Source organism: Myotis yumanensis, unplaced genomic scaffold (assembly GCF_028538775.1).
Source record: "Myotis yumanensis isolate MYYU_CA2020_CCGP unplaced genomic scaffold, mMyoYum1.0.hap1 SCAF_14, whole genome shotgun sequence".
NCBI classification, from domain to species: Eukaryota; Metazoa; Chordata; class Mammalia; order Chiroptera; family Vespertilionidae; genus Myotis; species Myotis yumanensis.
This window is the reverse complement of record NW_027223765.1, coordinates 12,099,951-12,126,566: the sequence shown is the minus strand read 5'-3', so window position 1 is coordinate 12,126,566 and position 26,616 is coordinate 12,099,951. Positions and strand designations below refer to the sequence as shown.

The window sequence follows — 26,616 nt, the reverse complement described above, 5'->3', positions numbered from 1 at the left end:
TTTAGTGACCGATGAACTTTTCACTCTTTTCGGGCAGACATTCCCTCTCTCCTTCCATCTCCCCTGTGGCACCTCCACTGTTAGCCTTCCTTATCAGGTCCTTTATTTAGCCTGGAAAGCTGCAATTCTCTGACTCTGAGGCTGCCTCTTTGCCAATCCACCCTGCAAAAAGTCTCCAGATTAACCTCCCTAATGCATTCAGTTTTATGGAACTCAACAGCTCCTCACTAGCAAATAAAATCTCCTTGGCCTGGCAGTCGGGTGCTCCTATAATCCAGGCTGAGTTAAGCTTAATATCTGTCCCATCCCTACCACTGCTCCAACTATTCATCCAAACATTTATTCAGTATTCATTATATATATGACATATACATGTTATATATATTCTATTCTTAGTATCAAAGCATAGACCAAGAAGAAAGGTATTTGGATCTGATCTTCAAGGATCTCACAATTAAAAATTTTAGGGCTTAGAATAAAGTCACATAGATAATGCACCAAGAAATAAATGATTAATTCTCTTCAGGAGGGGGTCTTAATATAGTGGTACACACTACTGAATTAAAATAACATAATATAATATTATTTACTGGATGGCAGAAATATCATAATCTATGAAGTTAAGCAAAGCATGTTATAAATTCCATATTTGTCATAATGTTTATATGAATGGGTTTGTGTGCATAGAAAAAAAACCACATTACATCTATGACTGTAAATTACTACAACCACTTTGGAGAGGAATCTGGTAATACCTAGGAATTCTATTTCTAGATATATACATATAAGTACAAGAAATTTCGCTGTAATATATATTTAAGTTAATTAAAAAAGGGAAACACCCACATTTCCAACAACACATTAATGGGTAAACAAACTGTGGTATAGCCCGAGCCAGCATGGCTTAGTGGATAGAGCGTCAGCCCATGGACTGAAGGGTCCCGGGTTCAATTCTGGTCAAGGGCATGTACCTCAGTTGCAGGCTTGATCCCTGGTCAGGGCACACACAGAGGTAACCAATTGATATGTCTCTCTCACATTGATGTTTCTCTCTCTGTCTCTCCCTTCCCCTTCCACTCTCTTTAAAAATCAATGGAAACATATCCTCAGGTGAGGATTAACCACCACCACCACCACCTCCACCACCACAAAACCCTCCAACAAATTGTGGTATAAACATAAATGGAATATTATTCAGTCAAAAAAAGAATGAAATTGGAATACATGCTACAACATAGATGAACCCTAAAAACATTATGCTAAATAAAATGAGCCAGCCACAAAAGGACAAACACTATATGGGAACATAGAAAGTAGAATAGAGGTTACCTGGGACTGAGTGGAGAAAGAATGGGGAATCATTGATTAATGGGTACAGAGTTTCCATTTGGGATGATTAAAAAGTTCTGAAAATGAATAGTGGTGATGGTTGTGTAATCTTGTGAAGGTATTTAATGCCACGAAATTGCACACTTAAGAATGACTAAATGGTAAATTTTATATTATGTATATTTTAACACACACACGTGCACACACACCACACCTGCCTACAGTCTTGGATGTTCAGAGCAAAAAGGCAAGCGTGGTCATGCCATTAGTGTTGCCTGGAAAAGTGCCTACAATAACAGAATCCCAAATCTATCCTAGCTTATTCCTCCAAGCTTAGCTGCTTACCTGTATTAGGCCTGGCATAATTTCTGGTAAAAGCAGATTAAGAGTTTCCTTGGACACTCTCTCTATCACTTTTGTTTGCATTTTGATTGCAGCAAGATTAATGGGGTAATCTGCAGTTTGGATGATAGGACAAAGCACTTTGATGCACTGCTCTGGACTGATTGAAGTGGCCAACACGGATGCAGCTTCCTCAGCTGATCTCACCACCTAAAACAAAGGAAATTGAGTAGGGAAGTAATAAAAATATATTTTCTATACTGTGTCCTGGAAGTACAAACTTCATGATATAGGTAATAGGACATAACAACTGGAATTTGCTTTGAAAATATTAAACAAATAAAAAGTAAGAGTATTGCTAAAACAGGGTTGGCAAAATGTAACTGTTGAAGTTAGGAAATGAATTCATCGGTCTTTATTAAACCATTTTTCCTTCTTTTGTGTTCTTTTAATGTTGGCTAAAGCGATTTTAAAATCATATTGTGGTCTAGTTGTGCAGGGAAGTGAAGGCTCTATTTACCTAGACTACAAGGTGGAGTCTGCATCAGCCACACTGAGATGCTGCTCATTATTAGTGTCCTCAACTCCAGGAGTGCTATGTCCCCTTTTACCACATAATTACAACATAAAACATTCAATACGTTATCAAGTAACATGCTATTCCTCCTTCTGTTCATAATGATTTTCTTTCCTTCTGTATTGGGCATGGGGAAGGTATGATACTGCTTTTTCAATAAAGAGAAGAAACAGTTGTCAATCTTACTAGAATCTGTAATGTCTAGTGATGGTCTTGAAAACATGTAAAAATTATTGCTTTTCATGCTACTTTGGTAGTGTCTTCCTATGACCTCAATCTGTGAGAGGTGCTCAGAAAGGCACAGGGAAAAATACACTGGAAGTCAGAAGACCCAGGGCTAATTTCAGCTATAGCACCTTAAGAATGTCAACCTTATCTTTTGTAAAAATAGGGATATTACAGGCATTATTTGGGTCAGAAGGTGGGTAACTAAACTCTTAGTTTTTTAGACACTCAGCAAGATGTTAAACAACAGCTGAATAAAAAAATCTGAATAAAAATCCAGGCAGATTTAAAAGTTATGATTCACTCTCCTCTAAGGTTCACAGTCAGATCTTTTGAAAAGGGGGTTACAGAGGCTTTCAGTCTCTTTGTATCCTCACCAGCACTTCTTAGTGCCTTTTTTCCTGGTGTGTGTTAAGTGGTATCTCACTGTGGGTTTTACTTGCATTTTCCTAAGACTAATGATGCTGAGCATCTTTTTGTGTGCTTATTGGCCATTTGTGTAACTTATTTGCAGAAAAGTCAATCAGATCTTTCGCTCATTTAATTGGGTTGTCTCTTTGTTGTTGGTTTGTAAAAGTTCTTTATAGGTTCTGGCTGTTAGTCCCTTATCAGACACATCATTTATAAAATTTTTCTCCTATTCTGTGGATTGCCTTTTCACTTTCTTTATAACGTCTTTTGAAGCACAAAAGTTTTTAATTTTGATGAAGTCCATTTATCTTCTTTCTAATAGTTGTTGTAGGTTACTTCTACTTCTGGCATTCTATCTAACTACTGCCTAATCCAAGGTAACGAAGATTTACACTTGTTTTCTTATGAGATTTTTAAAGTTTTAGCTTTTACATTAAGTATTGATCTATTTTGTCTCACTGCTATTTTAACTTTCCTTTTTGACTTTTGCTCATGTCTGTTTTACCAGACACCTAATGCTATTGCTCTGGTGCTTTCTCTTAGAACTGCAGTTCCTATGTGAAATTTCCTTTTCTAATTACTTCTGAGATTTTATAAAAATCCTCATGATTGTCTTATCAACGTCACTGGTGGTCGTGGCAATATTAGACTCTTCCAGGCAAGATGTCCTCATTATTTTATTTAATAAACTTAAAAAAATATTTTTATTGATTTCACAGAGAGGAAGGGAGAGGGAGAGACAGAAACATCAATGATGAGAGAGAATCATTGATCGACTGCCTCCTGCACGCCCCCTACTGGGAATCAAGCCCGCAATCTGGGCATGTGCCCTAACTGGGAATCAATCTGTAACCTCCTGGCTCATGGGTTGATGCTCAACTGCTGAACCATACCAGCTGAGCTATTTAATAAACTTTTAACAGATATCCAGCTCATACAGGCAATTTACCACTTTAAAATAGTAACGATTCTTATCTTCATTACTTAAAAAACAACAACTAAATTCTTATTGATGAGTGGAATGTGAAGATAACATTGGTGAACTCTAAGTAAAAAACGAAAAGTGACATGAAGGAGAAAATGAAATAAGATAAATTATTTCCTAGAGCTAGCCATGATATCACAATAATTTACTTAATAGGAAGAAATATATGCTTGTATCTCAATGAGATATTACCTTGAAAATCAAGGTAAGTGTTCATTAAGGAAATGATGGATAAGGGTACTTTTTAAGCAACATTTATGTTTTATGCAATATAGGAGTCCCCCAGTTTTCTGCACTCAACCACAGTATAAAAATATTAAATGGAAAGTTCCAGTAAGAAAGCATACATTTTAAACAGCATGCTCTTCTGAGTAGCATCATGAAATCTTGCATCATCCCACTCTGTCCTGTACAAGACGTGAATCATCCCTGTGTCCAGCATAGCCTACGTTATATACACTACCACCTGTTTGTCACTTAGTAGGAGCTCAGTTATCATATCCATTGTCACAGTATCAGTGCTTGTGTTCCAAGTCGCCCTTCTTTGACTTAATAATGGCCCAAAGCGCAAGAGTTGTGATGCTGGCAGTTCAGATGTGCCAAAGAGGAGCTGTAAAGAGCTTCCTTTTAGTGAAAAGGTGAGTAGAGTGCTATTAGTAGGATATTGTGAGAAAGACCACATGCACATAACTTTCATTACATTATATTGCTATAAATGTTCTATTTTATTATTAGTTATTGCTGTTAACCACTTACTCTAATTTATAAGTTAAACTTTATCATGGGCATTTATGTGTAGGAAAAAAACATAGTAAATATAGGGTTCGGTACCACCTTTAGATTCAGTCATCGACTGGGGGTCTTGATACATAACTCCTGAGGAAAAGGGGCGACTGCTGTAATATCAGAAGTACTAGGAATAAAATAATAATAATTTAAGGGTCAGGTAACTTACCTCCTTATGAGGATCTTTATGTGCTTCTAATGTTTTCATGACAGTCAGTTCTGCATAGTTTTTAAATCTTGCTGGTTGATGCCTTAGGATTTCTTTTAAAACCTTTAATGCCAAAGCCCTGATTGTAGGCTAAGAAGAAACATTTTAATGTTTTCAATATTTCGGGTTGTAGATAATCTTTTACATTTCCCATGTCTAAAATATAAGGATCTTAATACTGAGGTGAGGGTTGGGGGATCATAGACAACTACATAAAGTATGTGGAATATTGCATAATTAAGTTTTCACATCTCTAGTTGAAAACATATCACACATCTTAAAAAAATTGAGAACCAAAGGGCGAGCAGAGGGGAGGGGAGTAAAAAAAATAAAAAATAAAAAAAAATTGAGAACCAACTAAATACGATTAAAAAGGAACTTTTACTTCTGAACTAATTTAAGTAGGCAAAACAAGTAACCTGTACTCTCCTGTAAAGACCTGTCAGCAATGTTTCATTTTTGCCATTGTCAATCATTCAAAATCGCTGGGCTACTTGGTTTACAAGAAGAAGCACTTTACAGTGAAAACTCCATGCAGAAAGCAGCAGCAGAAGAGACCCGTTTTCCCAATTTCCAAATCTGCGTAGTGCTTGGTTAATTGGCAGTGACATGCAACCCAAGGCAGAAAAACAGGCGATTATTTAGACACTAGAGGCCCGGTGCATGAAATCCATGCACTGGGAGGAGGGGGGAGGGTGCCTCAGCCTGGCCTGTGTCCTCTCGCAGTCAGACATCCTAGAGCTGCTGCGGAGGCAGGAGAGGCTCCTACCATTGCCGCTGCGCTTGCCAGCTGTGAGCCCGGCTTCTGGCTGAGCAGCGCTCAGTGGGAGCACACTGACCACTGTGGGCAGCCCCTGTGTTGAGTGTCTGCCCCCTGGTGGTCAGTGCACATCATAGCAATCGGGCATTCTGCCATTAGGTCGATTTGCATATTAGCCTTTTATTATATAGGATTATGCCATTTACCTCTTTATCCCCAAGGGTTTCAAGCAGTAAAAGTAATATTGTTTTGAAGTGTTCATCCCAAACACTAAAAGATTCTTCCTGGGTTAGTTTCATAAGTTCATAGAGGGCAATTTTTCTCTCTTCTACACGTTCATTATGGTTCGACAGCTCCTTCAACAACTCCGCAACCAGGTCAGAATGGTCTAGGGAAAGATCTGTCAAAGGACATGGCATTAATTCTGTAACTTTATAGGTTATAAATTCTCACTAGTATGGGGATAACAACTTCATAACATGAAACAATGCTGGCTGTAAAACAAGAGGAACTAAGTAATTTTATTTTCCATTTATCATTTCCAAAACACCAATATTAGTTTAAAACTTTTAAAAATAAAAATTCATGAGAGATTACAGTATAATGAACCTCCATATACCGATCACCCAGATTTAACAATCATATTTTTACCTCATCTTCGTGCACCCTTTTTCCTGAAACATTTATCACAAATACCAACTATTTTACCCTTACATACTTATTAAGTATGCATTTATATGGTGGCATCTCAAGAGGCAATGATCACTGTATTTAAATGGTAGTAACTTGATCCCACCACTGTAAAGTTCCCTGTCAATCTTTTTTTTTTTAAACAATTCTTTTTTTTAAAAAATATATTTTATTGATTTTTTACAGAGAGGAAGGGAGAGAGATAGAGAGTTAGAAACATCGATGAGAGAGAAACATCGATCAGCTGCCTCCTGCACATCTCCTACTGGGGATGTGTCCGCAACCCAGGTACATGCCCTTGACCGGAATCGAACCTGGGACCTTTCAGTCCGCAAGCCGACGCTCTATCCACTGAGCCAAACCGGTTTCGGCCCTGTCAATCTTTTCACTAATGGTTTCACCCTCTGATGATTGCTAAATCAATTTATTTTATTAGAAGTTAAAAATGAGCTGAATTCTTCTGTAGAGAGTAACTTCATCAACTAGAGCTAATTACTCTGAAATATAGTTTGATAGAAGAGGCAGTATAAATACTTAATATTTTTAAATGTCAGAGTCTAGAGTTGGGCCCAATATTGTTAAGTTTTCCTTTGTTTTTGTTTTTAGTTGTTGCTAATCCTCACCCAAGAATTTTTCTATTAATTTTTAGAGAGAGAAAAGGAAGGGAGGGAAGGGGCAAGAGGGAGAGAGAGAGAGAGAAAGAGAGAGAAACATTGATTGGTTGCCTCCCACACGAGCCCCAACTTGGGCTGTGGATTGAACCTGCAACCCAGGCTAGTGCCCTTGACCTGGAAGCCCTTTGGTGTGCTGACCGATGCTCTAACCACTGAACCACACCGACCAGGGCTGTTTTTGCCTTTTTAAAGTATAATTATGAAATCATAAATTTTATGAATGTTAAAGGACACTTACTATTTATGTCTTATAACAGTCATTAGATAATGTTTTGAATAATTTTTGTGGGAAAAACAGCTAAGTCCAAAAGTTCACATTAGAACGTTACAAAATAACAGAGTTCTTTCTATATTGTTTTGATGATAAAATACATAAGTTCAGGCCTTGAGGGACTTGGGCAGGCAGTGGCTTGAGCTTGTGCCATAGACCCCTTTCCTTACTAACTCCTTCTCTGAAACAAGCAAACAAATAAAGCACAGAATATGGTGCCTGAGCCTGGAAGGCACCCCCTGGGCCATTCCCTCTCCTGAGTCTCCAAGAAAGACAGCATGGAGCAGTCTTCTCTGTTAGCCTACTTGGTATGAGCATGCTGGCCTTTTGTGGGAAAGGGCTACCATTCTGCTGATCCTAACAGACCAGAGAAGGCTTGTGAACCTGGCATTGGGAGAGGGCTGTTGCCCACATAAAAAAAGCTCAGGAGAGAGCACTCTTCCCCCAAATGCCTTAAGCTTGCACTTTGCCAGATAGTTCCCTATTGGTCCTTAAAATAAGCTACCATGTCTCATCCTGCCAGCTGCTTAGCTTCTGACCTAGAGGTACCAACGGCCTGACAATATAGGCCTCAGGGAACACACAACTACAAGTAGGAAAATGAAAAATATATTCCATGTAAGGGGATTCAGAAACCTGAAGAAATGAAATCAAGTTCAGCTCTTAGAACATATGACCTCAACTAGAGCAGAGCGAACTGATGATAGGAAACAGGTAATGACAACATTCATTGACCATTAAAAGAAAGTTTGTTATGACAGCTTTCATGGAACTAAAACTACAGCACTAAGAAACTCTGTCCCCAAAAACTTACACACAGAGCACAAAATGTGATTATTGAATTTAAAGTCTTGAGGTAATCTGGAAAGACTGATCACTAAGGAGAACCAAATTAGGTTTTTGGAAGGTCAAGGAGAACTTATGCAAAATGCAAAGCAAAACAATGAAAAAGAAGAAATTTGAGCTCAAAGATAAGATCTTAACTTGGAGGAAGATATTATCTATAATAGTTTCATTTGTATAGACTGACATTAGAACAATATTGTTGGTTTAACAAGAACTACTACAGCAGGATAAATACATCTCAATAAACCCCACAAAAACCACTCCTGGAAAGTTTATCAGACTCCCACTGATATAAGAGGATCATTCTGATAAGCATGTTTCATTTCAGCTGAATAAATGGGATTCAAAAGAAAATGCTTTCAAAGGAACCCAGTTCTTTTCTCCATAAATACAGCCTTTGTAATTACTCTAGGAGATAAATTAGAAATGACTAGACACAGAATGGTCTAGAGATGACATAGGAAAATAATTTCTGCCAAAGAAAGCACATAAATTATTTGTTACAAAACTGAACTATTTATACCATATAAATAAGATACTAGTAAACCTAAGGTACTGAATTAAGTTAGAGCAGTGGTCGGCAAACTGTGGCTCGTGAGCCACTTGCGGCTCTTTGGCCCCTTGAGCGTGGCTCTTCCATAAAATACCACGTGTGGGTGCACACGTACAGTGCGATCGAAACTTCGTGGCCCATGCGCAGAAGTATGACTCTTTTGTGGAAGAGCCACACTCAAGGGGCCAAAGAGCCGCATGTGGCTCGTGAGCCGCAGTTTGCCGACCACTGAGTTAGAGTATACTCAACTATATTTCCTCTGTGCCTGACACAGGAGCAGTGTGGTCATGTGAAAACAAAACAAAACACAGGCTCTGGAGTCTTACCAAACCTCTGCCTCTTGCCCTTTGTGTGATAGGGACATGTTCTTAATCATTATGGGGGCTCAGTTTTCTTATCAGTAAAATGAGAAAGTAAGAATCACCTCCTAGCCCTGACTGGTTTGGCTCAGTGGATAGAGAGAGAGTCGGCCTGCGGACTCAAGGGTCCCAGGTTCGATTCCGGTCAAGGGCATGTACCTTGGTTGCGGGCACATACCCAGTGGGGAGTGTGCAGGAGGCAGCTGATCGATGTCTCTCTCTCATCGATGTTTCTAACTCTCTATCCTTCTCCCTTCCTCTCTGAAAAATCAATAAAATATATTTAAAAAAAAAAGAAAAAAAGAATCACCTCCTAGTGTCATGGTGAGGACCTGGGCCTGGAATACAATTAATTCACTAAGGCTAATTTGCCTCATGTCCTCATGACAAATGCTGGCACAATTACAATTCTGACAATAAGGGGGTGATCTTGCTATATTATCATAATTTTGGGGTATGGTGCAGGGCTCAAAAAATATAGAATATTCTTTCAACTTGGCAAACTCTGATATGAGTCTCCCCTGGATACAATAACATCCTAAATAGAGGCAGTATTCTGAAATATTATAGTCCCTGGTAAACTTTACAAAGGCCATAATCAGACATGAACACTAGATGTCTTTTTTCTGACTTGTTAATTTTGACAAATCTATCACTAATGTATCTGTCTGTAAATATGTACAGAGAGATCTGAGTGAGACATACTTAGTCTCAGAATTTTAAAACAATTTCCTTTATGGAATTTCTGACTTGAACAAAATAATTATCTTCTCCCAAAAGTTTTAGGTTTTAAAATAAAAAAGAGAAGATATTTTGCATATTGGGGGTGGGGTATGGTGGCTGAAAGGAAAATCAAAACAGCAACAAAAGTCAATAAAATTTTTAAAAAAGGATACTATCAGCAATGTTCACAGTAAAATAATGGCAAACAAGGCTTCTCCATCTCAAAACTAAAAGTAAAAACAGACAATGAAAACAACTGGTATATGAAGCTTGGAGCAACAACTATGTGGTTAACTGAGGGCTCATCTATCTTTAAAGAATGATTACATAACCAAAAATGGCTACCTATGTTTCAGCAGTCTATCAAGAAGTATTATGCAGTGAAGAAATTATATTCTCAAGCTCAAAAACATTTTACCCTGTTTAGGTTTCAGTTATATAACTTCCAAAGATGCCTTCCTTTAACAAATGGAAAATATATAATAGTTGGTAAAGGAGAACATTAGACAATAAGGGGGTGATCTTGCTATATTATCATAATTTTGACTTTGTAATATTTGTGCTATATTAATTCTCTTAACATGAGAAGTTAGTAAAAATATGATTCTTCTATATATATTTTTCTAAATATATTTTTCTAAATATATATTTTTCTATATATATTTTTCTAAATATATTTTTCCACCAAAACCGGTTTGGCTCAGTGGATAGAGCGTCGGCCTACAGACTGAAGGGTCCCAGGTTTGATTCCATTCAAGGGCATGTACCTGGGTTGCGGGCACATCCCCAGGAGATGTGCAGGAGGCAGCTGATCGATGTTTCTTTCTCATCGATGTTTCTAACTCTCTATCCCTCTCCCTTCCTCTCTGTAAAAAATGAATTAAAAAAACATACATATATATTTTTTCATTTATAAAAACTACAAATGACCAGCACTGGGGATACAGATTCCTAAGCAGAGTAAGGAAGATACCCACATTGAGTCTTCATAGAAAAATAAAAAAGTTAATGGATCATATCATTTGGTAGAGAAAATGTAATTCTTTATTATTAAAAATAAAATATCTGCAGTGTTTTGTTCTTTCTAATCAGTTTTTATACATTTTTCCCTGAACCTTACTGCATACTGTGATCAGAAGGGCAGGTGGTACAACATCTCCATCCTCTTTTAAAAATGACAACTGAGACTCAGGGAGGTCAACCAATTTTTCAAGCTTTGCAGCTTAGTAATGTTGAGCTTAGACTTAAGTCCATTGTAAGCATTAGAGCTTAGACCTATAGACCTATAAGCTGACTCCAAATCTTTTTTTTTTAATTTTGTTTTATTTCTTAAAGTATTACACATGTCTCCTTTTTTCCCCCCCTTGACATTCCCCTGGCCTCCCCCACCCCCCAGTGTCTTCTGTCCATTGGTTATTCTTATATGCATGCATTCAAGTCCTTCGGTTGATCTCCTCCCCCCTCCCCCCAACCCTCCCCAGGCTTCCCACTGTAGTTTGACAGTTTGCTCAATTCTGCCCTGCCTCTGCATCCATTTTTGTTCATCAGTCTATAATGGTCCTTATTATCCATAAATGAGTGAGATCATGTGGTATTTTTCTTGGCTTCCCAGGGGCCGTCTCAGTCTCACAGGGGCTGTCTCAGCCTCACAGGGGCCATCCCAGCCTCACCGGGGCCGTCTCAACCTCACCAGGGCCATCTCAACCTGACTCCAAATCTTAATGGTAGCTTTTCCCATATTTGTTTCTTGGATATATCTTATTAAAGCATATGTTTATGGCTTCACACTTAATAGGCTACTGTTAAGAATGGATATTCCACCCTAGCCAGTTTTGCTCAGTGGATAGAGCATCAGTCTATTGACCAAAGGGTCCCGGATTCAATTCCAGTCAATGGCACGTACCTTGGTTGCAGGCTCCTCCCCAGCCTGGGCCCTGGTCAAGGCTTATGCAGGAGGCAACCAACTGCTATCAATGTTTCTTTTTATCTTTACCTCTCTCTTCCACTCTCCCTAAAAATCAATGGAAAAACAACCTCGGGCGAGGATTAACAACAAAGGAAAAAAAAAAAAGAATGGGTATTCCTTCAGAGTTTTGTCATTCTGGTATAAAAATTAATGACTGAAATGGTGTTTAAAGATAAATTTATAAGCTACCATTGGTTTCAGTTATTTTTGGGAGGCCATTAAGGGTTTCTTCATTTCAAGGATTATCTTAGGATGATCACTGTTTCCAATTCTTGGGAAGATATCTACCAAACCATTAAAATGAGCTCCTAGCCCAAACTGGTTTGGCTCAGTGGATAGAGCATTGGCCTGCAGACTGAAGGGTCCCAGGTTTGATTCCGGTCAAGGGCATGTACCTTGGTTGTGGGCACATCCCCAGTAGGGGGCGTGCAGGAGGCAGTTGATCGATGTTTCTCTCTCATCAATGTTTCTAAATCTCTCTCCCTCTCTCTCCCTTCCTCTCTGTAAAATATCAATAAAATATATTTTTAAAAAAAGAAAAGAAAAGAAATGAGCTCCTAGAAGATGGGAGAAAACCTGACCATTGCAAAGATCCCTACTTCTTAGGATACAAAAAAAGAGCATCTTTTGCTTCGTTGATGATCAGGCCTCCAAAACACAGGCAGTAACAGTATGACACAGAGCATACATACCATCAGGAAACTGGTCGGCATCATCATCAAACATAGCTTCCTTGAGAGCAGACTTGTTAAAGGGACTGATGCTGTCTGAATAGTTGTACGGATTATAATCTCGAGAGCGCGGAGAGGAGTGAGCAGGAATGGAATGGAGTAATGAGGCTTTATTGTCAAGGGCTGTTTGGCTCGAGTCAGTAGCATCACCTCCTGCTCTTGAGTCGGGCATCCCAGGACCACCACACATCTATTAACGGGAAGGGGAAGGCATAGCACATTAACTAATTTTCAAGTATCAATTCAAAATTCTAAGAAAAGTTTTCCCTACTGCTTAAAAGATGATTTTAAAAAGGTAACAATAACAGCTGAAAAAAATTTACATACTGGAAATCAACATGAGTTAAAACTTACATTCAAAATGTCAAAGCTTATAGTAAAGATGTAAAGAAACCTGTTGTTTTTTTACAACCTGCAGGTTGGATCCCTGGTCAGGGCACATACAAGAATCAACCAATGAGTGCATAAATAGGTGGAACAACAAACGGATGTTTCTCTCTCCTTTCTCTTCTCTCTCTCTAAAAAAATTAATCAAAAATAATTATAAAAAATAAAAAGAAACAGCAAGGAGGCCAGTGTGGTTGAAGAAAACTCAACAGGGACGAAAGTAGGAGGAGATAAAGCCAGAGAGGCAACAAAGGAGAAAAGTGTGTTGTGCAGACTTTGGCTTTTACTCTGAGACAGGGACCTTCGAGGTGAGTAGAGGAGTAAGAATAGACTAGGAGGGCAAAGGCAAAATCAAGGAGGCCAGTTAGGTGCCTATTTTAATAATCCAGGTGAGAGAATTAATGATGATGATGGCTGGAACCAGAAAGGCAGTGGTGAGAAGTGGTTGGATTTCAGATATATTCTGAAGACACGAATACTAGTACAATGAACAGATACCCTGACAGACTGAGTATGAAGGACAAGAAAGAGAGAGGAGACAAGAACAACTGTCTTGTCAGTTGGCTGAGCAAGTAGTGTTGCTATCAACTAAGATAGGAAAGAGCAGTTTTAGAAGAAAAGATTAGGAGTTCAAACAGGCACTTGAGGTATGAATTTGGAGCTCAGGTCTGGGCTGGATGAAGTCATGTGACTTATTATACTCACAATAACTTCTAAGATTTACAGAAATACCCCTACCTTCCTAATGAAGACATGGAGGCTTAGAAGTGATAATATGTCACAGTTTGGTTCCCAGTCAGGGCACATGCCTGGGTTGCCGGCTCGACCCCCAGTAAGGGGGGTGGGGGGGAAGGAGGCAGCCGATCAATGATTCTCTCTCATCACTGATGTTTCTATCTCCCTCTCCCTCTCCCTTCTTCTCTGAAATCAATAGAAATATATATATATATTTATATTTATATATATTTATATATTTATATATATTTATATATATATAAAGTAATAATCAGACTAGCTAACAATTGCCAGGAAACAGGATTCAAACTCACTATGCCAGCTCCTTGCAATGTACTCTGTCTTTGGGGGAAGGGGAAGAGTCTCAATCAAGCAGTGATTCTTATTAACTTGTCCTTACTACCACTCGCAACCTTTGGGATAAAGAACTTTAAGTGTGAGTGGTTAGCTGGTTTTTAGCATCCAGTTTACCAGGCCCATCTGCCAGAAAGGCACAGAGAGAAAAACAACAATAGGAAAGAAGCCAGGAAGGGAGAGGGGGGAGCCCTTTAGAAATGTGCTGAAGCACTACAAGGTTCTCCAATTTTGAAAACCGTGAGAAACCATAGATTCCTTAGGAAAGAGTGGGATAGCTTATTTTGAGGAAAGTTTAGCTGTCAGAGAAAAGCCTAAGGAATAAAAAATAACTGCTTTGTATAATGGCAGAAGCAACAAACTATACAACAATGCAAATATGAGAAAGAGAGATCATAATACTCTTATTGGAAGCACATAAACAACTGATAATGCAAATCACTGTCACTACATTTAACAAGGAAAAAAAACCTAAGTGCCAAGTTTTGTCTTGCAAGAACCAGGTGATCTGGTCCAGGTGCCATTCCTCGCCTCTTTCTTTCTTTCTAAATACATTTTAATTGATTTCAGAGAGGAAAGGAGAGAGATAGTAACATCAGTGATGAGAGAGAATCACTGATCAGCTGCCTCCTACACACCCCCACTGGAGATTGAGCCTGCAACCCAGGCATGTACCCTTGACCGAAATAGAACCTGGGACCCTTCAGTCTACAGGCCAACACTCTAGCCACTGAGCCAAACTGGCTAGGGCTCCTCATCTCTTTCATAATGCTCCAACTACACTGGCTTTCACCCTGGCCGTCAACTATGGATAGGGTGTTCTCATCTAGTTGTCTTTACAGCACTTGCTATTTCTTTTAAGGAATTCTCCTCTCCTTAATTTAGGTCTCAATGCAAATGTCACCATTCTGATTGGAGACTTCCTGACCAGTTAATCTAAAATAGATTCACTTTACATTTTAACTAAAAACTCCACAGTACTCAGTTCTATCTGAAAATCTACAAAGAACTTGAGGACATAACTCTGCCTTCTAAATATAAAACCCAGAACAACGGTATATACACAGTATTTGTGTGACCCCTGGAAAATTATGTTTGAAAACGATAGAAAGCAAAGTTAAAAACAACAACAACCCAGCCCTAGCTCGTTTGTCTCAGTGGATAGAGCATCTGAAGGGTCCCGGGTTCTATTCTGGTCAAGGGCACATGCAGGGTTGTGGGCTTGACCCCCAGTAGGGGATGTGCCAGAGGTGCCAATCAATGATTCTCTCACATCATTGATGTTTCTATCTGTCTCTCCCTCTCCCTTCCTCTCTGAAATCAATACAAATATTTAAAAACAAAAATAAACAAAAAAAACAACAACCCAAACCAAAAAACTCTTAATGAAAAAGCCTGTAATGTAAGAATATTCAAATACTCACTGAATCTCCGTCATCTTTTTTAGAATCCCTTTTCAATGGCTCATTCATATCTTCTTGACTACGGAAGCTGAAATTCTGAATTGCTTCAGTGACCCCTCTAAGAGAGCTATAAATGTCTTCAGAGTTCATATTTTCTGTGTCATAATCAAACGCACTATAAAAAAGACATCAACTAATTTTCATTTATGTGCAGTTTTAAAATACTAACACATTTGAGGAAATCATGAACGAGATTTATAAAGATGGAATTAGAGAATGTGTATTCCCCAAAGCAAAATAAAACCCAACAGATATAGATGTTTAAAGTACATGTCCCCTTGCCCACCCATTAAGGATAGCTTATAATGACTCTAACCATGTCACAAATGGTTTGTCTTTTCACCTTTAAAGATGTTCTGATTAACGAGGGGTCAGCAAGCTATGCCCCTGAAATCTAATAATGTTTTTTTACATTTTTAAATAGTTGAGAAAAAAAATCAAACTAATTCATTACACATGAAAATTATATAAAATTAAAATTTTAGGGTGCATAAATAAAATGGTATTAGAACATAGCAATCCTAATTTATTTGGGTATTGTCTATGGCTATTTTCACCCTATAACATCAGAGTTGAGTAGAAGTGACAAAGACTGCATGGCCACAAAGCTTAAAATATTTACCATATGGCCCATTGCAAAAGGTTTGCTAACTCCTGTAATTAACTCACTAACAACAGAGATAAATGTATTTACACAATTTTGTAAGAAGGCAGAGAATTTTTAACATTGAACATATTATTGGCATGAATTCTATAATCACATTCTAAAATTCAATTGAAGCTGGAATGTAGCTACTAAAATTGTTACATAACAGGAAGAAATAGGCTACACGAAAAGTGTGCAACATATTTTTCTTCCTTATGCCGATAAAGTAGCCTATAATTGTAATGAATATGATGAAGCATACTATGGTATATATGGCTAATAACAAAAAAATCCAGCTCATAACTACAAATGGACTACTATGCAAACTACTTTTTAAATGGACAGGAAAAAGGAAAAACTATTAGTTTTTTAATGAGTCAGAACGTCATCTGAAATATAGTCCAAGCTTGAATTGCACAAGTGTGTGAAAATTATGTTATATTTTATATTAAGGACCAATCTCAGTTACATTTTCCCTAATTAGTATTACATAATGTTATCCCTTCTCTATTTTTGTTTTTGTCTATAAAGCTTTATTTTTTCCACTTTTAGAAGTGGTTGGCTAGTATTAAATCTAAATATCCATCATTATAACTTGCCCTCACTATTTTTACTTAGTATGACTAAAAGACAATTTGCAATTTATTGGATTTGTACAGCATAATTGAGAAACTAAATATGCTATTCAATGTAACAAGCTGTAATTTACAAAAACTATGTCGCTAAGTTTTCTTTTGACTTATTAAAAAAATTCTGTATCATATACATTATTATTTAAATGATTACTTTTGGAATAAACGTTATATTTTTGAATCTACTAAGTTTCTATTTGTCTAAAACCTTTCAATTCAAGTTGAATTATATTAATGTCTGTTTTTCAATAATGGGAATTTGCAATAACAAACTATGATGGAAAATTATCCCTTTATTACCTTGGAGATAAAGTATTCTGTGATGTATTGGTAGGAGAAGTAAGAGGACTGGACCAGTTGGCTGGTGAACGTGATGTTGGTCTTGTCAAAGGACTCCCCATGGAACTCTGATGGAGGGAGTCAAATAAATATTAATGTATGATAATTGTGTTAAGTTCAACTAAAAGGCTCTTAAGAAAGGCATACGATCAAGAAGTTGAACAATATGAAAGCCATATTTATAGATCTACCATTTAGATATTCATGTACTTATCTCTGATTTCTGTAGAAAAAAACTTTCTCCCCATTTAGAAGTCTAACTCTTTAGTCTTTTTTTGTTCTCCTCACCCACTTCTTACTTTCCATTATTACCAATATCTTTTCATCAAAGATTCAACACAATCCCAAATTAAGAATTTCAAATTAGTTTCCTGTTCTGAGCCAATTTCCTTTTTCTTTTTGTTAATCCTCACCTGAAAATATTTTTTCCGTTGATTTTTGAAAAGAATGGGAGAGAGAGAGTGGGAGGAGAGGGAGAGGGGGAAAGAGAGAAACAGTAATGTGAGAGAGACACATCAATTGGTTGCCTCTCACATATGCCCTGACTGGGCAAGGATTGAACCTGCAACCCAGGTACATGCCCTTGACCAGGAATTGAACCCATAACCCTTTGGTGTGTGGGCCAACGCTCTCAACACTGCACAACACCAGCAAGGGCTCAAATTTTATTCTTCCCTGTGTTTGTTTTACAAATGATTTTCACAAGTCACCAAAGGCATAAAAATCTGATATTATAAATTTGCCTATCTCTTAAGATGTGTAACAAAATAATCCTTTCTCCTTTTAAAAAGATAACTTACTTTGTTTCCAGGAAATTATTCTCAGATTGTTTTTAACATTCAGACTTTACTTTAAGCTTGCCATAAGTGAACCTATTTTCTCCTTTACCCATTATTAAAGGTCTGTCTTTTAAAAACAAGTTCAATTTTTTAGGCATATTACATAAATGATCCTATACCATTTAGATATATATATAACTGCAATGTTTCATTTACTTAAACTTTATTTCCCCCAAACAAAATCCAATATATCTAGCACCTTTGGACTGACAAACCTGTAATTATTAAATATAATCACATCTTTAAGAAAATATATATATTTTTATTGACTTCAGAGAGAAAGGGAGAGGAAGAGAAAGGTAGAAACATCAATAATGAATCATTGGTTGGCTGCCTCCTGCACGCCCCACACTGGGGATCAAGCCTGCAACCTGGGCATGTGCCCTGACCATGAATAGAACCGTGACCTCCTGATTCATAGATCAACACTCAACCACTGAACCACACCAGCCAGGCTGAACACATCTTTTTAAGCACTACCCTCTTTGGATTTATACATTAATTCTGGAATAAGTTATCCCTCTAGTCCTCAAATAAGAATTGGCTCATCTAAATAGCATGTTCTAATTTAATGGCATGCAAAATCAATGCCTTCATCTAAGTTCTTGCTCACATTTCTTTCCTTATTAATACTCTGGCCACCATTCACCACCCTAATCTATACCAAATTATAATATAAACATGACAGGCCTAGGGATTCTATTCTTTCTGGGAGAACAGTTAATTAGGCTCAAGAAATGCTGTCTAATGTAGACGCAAACATTACATACTAGGGTCAAAAGTTTACTTCACATAAAAAAAACACAGTAATTATTCAACCAACCATCATATTATACTAGAAGCCCGGTGCACGAATTCATGTACCAGTGGGGTCCCTTGGCCTGGCCTGTGGGATCGGGCCGAAACTAGCTCTCTGATATCCCCTAAGGGGTCCCGGATTGTGAGAGGGTGCAGGCCAGGCCAAGGGACCCCATCAGTGCACAATCGGGGCCAGGGAGTGATGTGGGAGGTTGGCCAGCTGGGGAGGGAACGTGGGTGGGCTCCAGAGCGTGTCCGACCAGTCTTGCTCAGTCCCGATCAACTGGACCCCAGCAGCAAGCTAACCTACTGGTCAGAGTGTCTGCCCCCTGGTGATCAGTGCACATCATAGCAACTGGTAAACTAGTTGACTGTCTGCCCTCTGGTGGTCAGTGCACATCAGAGCGAGCGGTTGAGCGGCCTTAGCATATCATTAGCATATTACGCTTTGATTGGTTGAAGAGCCGACTGGACAACCAGACACTTAGCATATTAGGCTTTTATTATCTATAATAATAAAAGGGTAATATGCTAATCAGACCGGACATCTTCTGGACGTCATTCCTGATGAAGCTGGGGCCAGGGGGAAGCTAGCCTGGGTGCTGGGTGCCTGCCGGCAGCCGGAGAAGGGAAGCCCAGGTCCTGGGTGTCAGAGAAAGCCAGTGCCGGCAGCCAGGGGAAGGCCTACTCTTGCACGAATTTTCGTGCATTGGGCCTCTAATATAGGATAATAGCCAAGAAAATAAATTAAAATTACCTGGGTTCCATTGCCAGTGTTTCGAAGGTGATTATGAAGAAGCTTGGTAGCACCATCCTGAAAAGTTTTTGGTAAAGCTCCTAATAACATTGTAAACTCTGGGGTATTGAGTTCAAAGAGGGAAATCAGCACTGAGTGCGCTGCCTAGAAAACAAAGACACACAGAGGTAGATGAATATATTTTGGTTACTCAAAGGAGACCATTTTCTTGACTCAATATTTCTGTTCACTAACACAAGGCTATCTTTCCCAGAAAAACAGATGTTCTTATACACTTTAAAATTTCTTTATTATAAATTTTTAACCTATTTATTTGAGCATATGAAAAATATTAGCGATAGACATGTGGCAGGGATGTTGAAAATACTAACAAATACTTAAAAAAACATTAGAGCCTTGACTGGTAGCTCAGTTGGTTGGAGCATCATCTGGTACACCAACAAGGTTGCGGGTTGGGTTCAATTCACGGTCAGGGTACGTAAGGGAGGTGACCGATCGATGTCTGTCTGTCTGTCTCTCCCTTCCCGCCTTCCCTCTTTCTCTCTAAAATCAGTAACAAAAAAACATATCCTCAAGTGAAGATAAAAAAAACTGAGAAAGTTCTGATGGTATAGGAGTGAATACTTCCAAAGTTAAAATGTAAGTCTTTTCCTTTGGTGACCAACAATTTATTCATAACTATTCTGAAGGTTATGGGGAAAGATCTAGGAAAAAGAATAATATGGGAAAATTTAACAAGGTAGATAGACAGATACATGACTAAATTCATCAAAAGATCAATAGATAATGCCTAAAATTAATAAGTCAAGAACAGTGTAAGCTCTTATTTGAAATACACAGGAAAATAGGTACAAGGGGAAAGATTTGAAATATTTTGAATGGTTACAAGATTAGAGGTCAGAGAATTATGGCAAGAATAGTTTTTTATTCTAAGTTTGAACATTATGCTCATATTAAATGGATAAAACTTAGAACAATTTTAAACAGAACAACAGAAGATTTTTTTTAAAAAAGGCCTTGATATTCCCAGGTAAATAACTCTGCTAACTGGTAATGACCTGAAAATATTAGTTTCCTTCACTGGCAAACCAAAATGACTTGCTTTTCTAATTTATCTTCTAAAACTTATATTAAAACATACCTTCCGAACTTCAGAACTTTTGGGTTCTGTTGTCCAAGTGATAAATCGAGAGACTGCCAAGCGAGTTTCACTGGAATTTACAAAATCTCCTGGATCCATCTGTTTGGCTAGAGTTTCTATATATTTAAGGATAGCAACCTTCACCTGCAGAAGCAAGCACAATGAGAGGACAATCAGATGGTCACTGAGGGACACTGAGAACACTTCAAAAACAATTAGGTGATTATTTTTTGACAAATACAAAATGAAAAAAAAGCAACTAACAAAGAATTAAACAACCACCTACCTACCTGAGGTACAAGTATATGACAATGTGGATTTTTGTTTTTCACACATAGCAGTACTTTTAAGTCCCAGGCGTTTCACTGCCCGGTTTGATCAACTGCTGAAGACTCTCTTGATAGAATTATACACCTCTCCTTCAGTCTGCCTTCGGAGCTTATAGCTGACTCTTGTCTAGACTCCCTGAGAGCCAGTCTTTATCAACTGAGTGTAATTTGGCTTTTGGGAAAATGAACCAAAGTATTTTGAAAATAAGGCATTACAAATCAAGTGAGTAATTAAGGTGGGCAATATAGGGTTTTTGTCAAATAAGACCCACACAATGAGACCTGGTTCTTTAATAGGTTCATCAAGTGCTAGAACTACCTTCCAACAGAAGTGTCACAGAAAATTTTATACTAGTTAAAGTGGAGAAAAGACAACACTTATGTGTACAAGAGTTATATGTAGGTTTAAAAAGTCTTATCATTCTCCCAGGAATGATGTGTGGCTACATGGTGGGATGCAGGTACACAACTTCTTCCTTAGAATTAGCTTTTTTTTATCCTTATAAAAAGCCACGCTTAACTTATCTCCCTTCTCTCAGGTATGTTGGGGAAGAAATAGAGGTTGAGAACCCCTATTTTTAAAGCCACATCTTCAAACATTCCAGGATTTATAAATAAGGGCTATCTAAGACTATTAGTACAGTACTAGTACACTTTAGAAATGACACCTGGCAGAGTGCACAGTCCTTAGATACATAAGGTTCCAAACACATAATAAATGCTGCTTTCCTGACTTAGAAAAAGGAAGGTTTAAATGTTTGATTAAGAGAGCAACTTTGAAAACATATTGCCAAAGATGAAGATAATCCATTTTTCTATGCACTTTCTGCCCTTATTGTTGATATTAATGTGTAATTTTTCTCAGTCAGTCCAAATAAGGTCTCTGGAAAGTACCATGCTAACATACAAAAAGTAAAATATTAAAATAAGGTTCTGCTGCTTGTGTATTTTCCCTTTTCTGCTTCCAGTAAGACAAATAAACAAGACAGAAGGGATCAAATTATGTTATTTCATTTCCAAATGAATGAATTTAAGAATTACAACTTCATGAAATGAATTGGGAAAAAACACACACCAAGAGTTAAGTTATCAGCCATCCTGGGTAAAATGTACAATGGAGAAGAAAAGAGACTATGGTTAATTGTGCAGTTGCAGGCCCCACTCAATACAGCAGAACATAATATTCTGTATTCTTGAAGCCATGTCACCTTCTATCAATGCTAATATCTGAAAGGTGCTATAGTAAATTAAAAAAATGAACATCAATGTATTTTGTTTTCAATTTGCTGTCATTAATAACTGAACAATGAGATTCAATTAGTGCAGTGCCTTAGCAATTTATAGAGGTATGCAAAGTTTTAAAAGGGCTTCACAGAATAGGTGTTTATTATGTCAACAGGCAAAATAACCACAATACACATATAATCATTTGAAAGTTTACATTTTAGTAGAATATTTCTCAAGGTCATATACATAACCTGTAACTTTAATAACACAAACATGCATTCTTTTTAAGCGGAGGCAAAATAATCTAGTTGCTATATTAGGTGTGTATAATTTTCAACATGTTTGTGTAACCCAGAAAAAGAGGTCATCAAATTACATTTACTTTTTAAAATATTACTTACTTAAAGTCACTCTGTATTGCCATTTCTCCCTATTCTATTGCTTCCTTTCTGATATTTAACCACAGCATACTGTGAGAGACATAAAATTTTATACAAACATCCATCTTTTATCTGAAAGACTCATATTTTTCAAAAGAATTTTTACAAATCTCATATTTTTTATTTGTATTTTTCTATAAACCATTAAGTTTTTTATTCTTAATCCTGTCACCCATCTGAACATTACTTCTATTTTTGGTGTAAGGTATGGATGGCTCCATATAACTTCTCCTTGCTATCCTAAAACATCAATTTAGGACTGAAGAGTGATTTTTCCCTATAGCTTTGCATATGTGTATATATAATATATAATGTGTGTGTATATGTGTAATATAAAATAAATAATAAAAAAGCCATATAAACTGTTTGTGATTCCAGTCTCCAGTATAATGTTTCCCAATAGGAAAGCTAATTTTAAGTTGTCTCTTTCCTTTCTCTCTTCCCTTTGTGTCTTTCTCCTCAGTCCTCAGAAACTTTATTCTCTCCCTCAACTCACCTATCACCCTTCTTTCTTTTTTCCCCCTCTTTTTCTTCTCTCTCTCTCTCTTTTTTATCACCCTTACTTCTTAAGCTAATGGTTTAGACCTCCATTTCCACAGGCCCATGAAGCATTTCTACATACCTTTTTAACACCTGAATATCTACCACCCATACCTAAATCATAACCCTTATTACAATTTACAGTTTATCGGTTATTATAGATAATAATGATAAAAAATTTTAAGTTCTATATTCCATTATAAATTTAAAATGTCTAGCATAATGCCTTGGACAAAGAATGAGTTCTAAAAATATTTATCAACAATATAAAGTAAATTATTCTCTTCTGCAGGTCACTTTTCAAAATTAAAACAGATGGAATCCCCTTCACAAAGCAGCTCTGAGAAAATAACATTATGTTGAGCGTAAGTCAACCCTGGTAAGAAACACAATTGTGATTTTAAGACAAAATCATATTTAGAAACTTATAAGAAATTTAGACCTGGGCAGTAATGCTTGTGGAAATATATTTCGTGCAGAACAGAGCAGAAAAATATAAGGATTGTCAATGCATATATGCTTGTTATTTCCCTGACTTTACTCTCATTTAATAATACTCATTACAAAACATCTTACTAAAGAATTCAGGAGTTCTTTGTTTAAATTATTTTTTATTTTAAATTTAATACTTAGTTTTATAACAAATTGGAATTCACCTAGTTTTCACATAAAATAATTGGAAAATGTGTGCTAACAATTGAGAAAGTTAATCCTGATTTTAAATATTAGGCACACATTAGGAGTATCACATTTGAAAAAGCAAAAAAATATGTTACTATTTCAGTTAAAGAGAACAGCCCTGAGATTAAACTTAAAAATTTTTGTTTTCTAAAATAAATATAGGTAAAAGTGACCTTTCACCCCAAATACCTATTCAGACTCTAAATTTAAAAATGTATTGGGAAATCACAAACATAAAATTAGATAAGACTTTATAGAGCAAGTTTGCATCACGAGCTCAGGGTTAGATGGCCATACTTGTGTTGCTTTCTAAATGTGTACCCCCAATAAGCTTTTCCAAAGAATAGCCTGGCATTTGAATAACATTTGAAATTAAATTATGTGCATGCTTACAGGCTTACAAAGGTTAGTAGTTGAACACAGATGCATACAAACACTATCCGAAACACTGCAGAATTTGGAAAGAGAGTTAAGAAAAGAAATAATGCAAAAACAAAAAAAACCTTAGAGCTCCAAAAAGAGTGAAGCTGGTCCCGAAGCGCTGGCTTGACTGTCTGAAAGTTTATAAAAACAAAATCCACTGATTGAAAAGCTTCTCACATGACACAAATACACACATCAACAGAACTTTATTAATAAAACATTTCAACTCCTTATAATATCTTCAAAAGACTTTAAATTTACCTTCAAGCTTGGTGTTTGAGTCTGATCAACTGTAAATCTCATTAGAATATTAAACTGAAGGTCATTTGGAAAAGATTCTCTAAAATAAGGGGAAAAAACAAAACAAAATAAAAATTAAGTCAGCAAGCATTTAGCAAATTTAACAGCAAATTATGGTTAAACCAAAATATCACGTCATTCAAAAAGCATGCACGAAGTAGTATCTGTACACAATAAAAGTTATTCCCTGAAAAAAATCTCAACATTTGAATTTATGTTCTCTAGGGGGTTTAATAGCAACACTATGTAAATAATGGTCTATCCTGCCTCAAATATAGATTTAATTTAAAACCTATTCAGAAAAAGTTCAACATTATCAGAGATGTTTCCCCACACCTAATATCTGAATTCTAGATTCACCTTAAATCAGTGGTTCTCAACCTTCTGGCCCTTTAAATACAGTTCCTCATGTTGTGACCCAACCATAAAATTATTTTCGTTGCTACTTTATAACGGTAATGTTGCTACTGTTATGAATCATAATGTAAACATCTGATATGCAGGATGGTCTTAGGCGACCCCTGTGAAAGGGTCGTTCGACAGCCAAAAGGGGTCGCAACCCACAGGTTGAGAACCGCTGCCTTAAATCAATAAATGAATAGAATATTTGAAATAAGTCACTTCAACAATCTACACAAGAAAGTAATAATATAGCATTGGTTCAAAATCTTCTGAAAAAAGATTCTGAATATTTTAATGCATAATAAAACATTCTTTTTAAACTTAGAAAATAATTTATTTCTACATTAAACTGAATAAAATCTTCAACTCGAGTTAGCAGATATATCTTAATTACAACAAAATACTACCTTAAATACTGAACAAATGTTAATAAAATTTTTATAAAAGCAGTGTTTAAGGACCAATGTTGCAGGAAATATACACGAGTGGGCCTCACTAACAATTTTAAAATGGAGCCTATGCAGTTCAAATGGTTTGAAAAGACTTACATATCTGAACTTTTAACACACGAACTAAATAGTCCAATTATTATCAGGTAAACTTGAAATATATAAAGAAAATATTACCTTGTAATATCAAGGGCTTTCTGAACTTTTGCCTGAACAGACCCAAGCAAATCAGCACCCATTTTTTTTAGTAGTTGCGTCAGCAATACAAATAACCAATCTTGAAGATCATCTTTGTGGACTTGTATGAAGTCCACTAGAGTCTCCAAAAACATGCTGAATACCTACAGTTGATAAACAGGGGAGGAGGGAGAAAAAGGAGGAAATATTGACCTTTATGATCAACTCAAACTGAAATAGAAAGGAATAAAGGAATCAGAGGCACAGCGATTGGCAGCCAAGCAGAAAAATAATCTCTCTTGCTTTTCATTGGACTCTGTGATACAAGAGTACATCTGAAATGTTATCCAACTTCTGCTGAAGTTTGACAATTAGCTACTCCATGCAGCATCACTTGTAAAGAAACTTTGGCCATAATGACTGGCACACCTATAGCTTAGACTTGTTAAACTGAAATCCATTTCATCTGAAATTTAGGGCAAGAAACTACCTATAGTTTCACTGGCCCTAAATTCTTATGAAGAGTGGCTCTGAGTCATCAGAAGATGATTATGCTGACAGCTACCTTAAAGCATCCGGTCATTCTGACATAATGGGCTAATTAAAGGCTCTTTAGATTCTCAAGAAGTCAGTTGTCACAGATTTTTTGTTTTGTTATAAGATATACTACTTATTAAAACTGCCCCAAAAGTAATTTTAAATGATTTGGGATAACTATAACTAAAATATGTAAATTCAGAATACAAATTTACATTTAAATTGTAATGATTTTTAAAAAGTCCTAGTCTCCATTTCTATTGATTGGTTTATACCTGGTTCTAATATTAACACACTAGTTTAAAAAATTTTGTAAGATGAAAAATATTTTAAGGGAAGAAACGCTAGTATTCATAAGTGATGTATGTCATTAAAATACTTATGAAAAGTGACTTACTTAATGTGTATTATATCTCTTTACAAGAAATTCCACAGCATACTGGAAAATTTGTTTCTAGGTAAATAGGAAAAAAACTCTTAAGACAATGTCAGGCATGTTGTATTGAGACAATTTATAATCACAAGTTATAAAAACTATGGCTTAAAAAAGTTAATCTGAAAGTAACTATTTTAATTTGAAAATT

The 26,616-nt window shown here is 36.7% G+C and overlaps 1 protein-coding gene across 38 annotated transcripts in view; it reads right to left on the bottom strand.

The window, feature by feature from the left end:
* CLASP2 (cytoplasmic linker associated protein 2) overlaps window positions 1-26,616 on the bottom strand; it is a 140,772-nt gene that overhangs the window by 4,522 nt on the left and 109,634 nt on the right. For 21 of the 38 annotated variants that reach the window (XM_070391767.1, XM_070391771.1, XM_070391775.1 and 18 more), the window contains 10 exons: window positions 25,496-25,659; window positions 24,429-24,507; window positions 20,528-20,671; window positions 19,387-19,530; window positions 16,954-17,060; window positions 15,337-15,490; window positions 12,398-12,626; window positions 5,830-6,023; window positions 4,825-4,953; window positions 1,675-1,881 (listed from right to left, as the gene is read on the bottom strand). In XM_070391767.1, the coding sequence (XP_070247868.1) occupies window positions 1,675-1,881; window positions 4,825-4,953; window positions 5,830-6,023; window positions 12,398-12,626; window positions 15,337-15,490; window positions 16,954-17,060; window positions 19,387-19,530; window positions 20,528-20,671; window positions 24,429-24,507; window positions 25,496-25,659 (1,551 nt within the window). Of the gene's footprint in view, window positions 1-1,674; window positions 1,882-4,824; window positions 4,954-5,829; window positions 6,024-12,397; window positions 12,627-15,336; window positions 15,491-16,953; window positions 17,061-19,386; window positions 19,531-20,527; window positions 20,672-24,247; window positions 24,299-24,428; window positions 24,508-25,495; window positions 25,660-26,616 lie in introns of all 38 variants that reach the window. The other 17 variants (XM_070391762.1, XM_070391764.1, XM_070391769.1 and 14 more) reach the window with 2 other exon arrangements.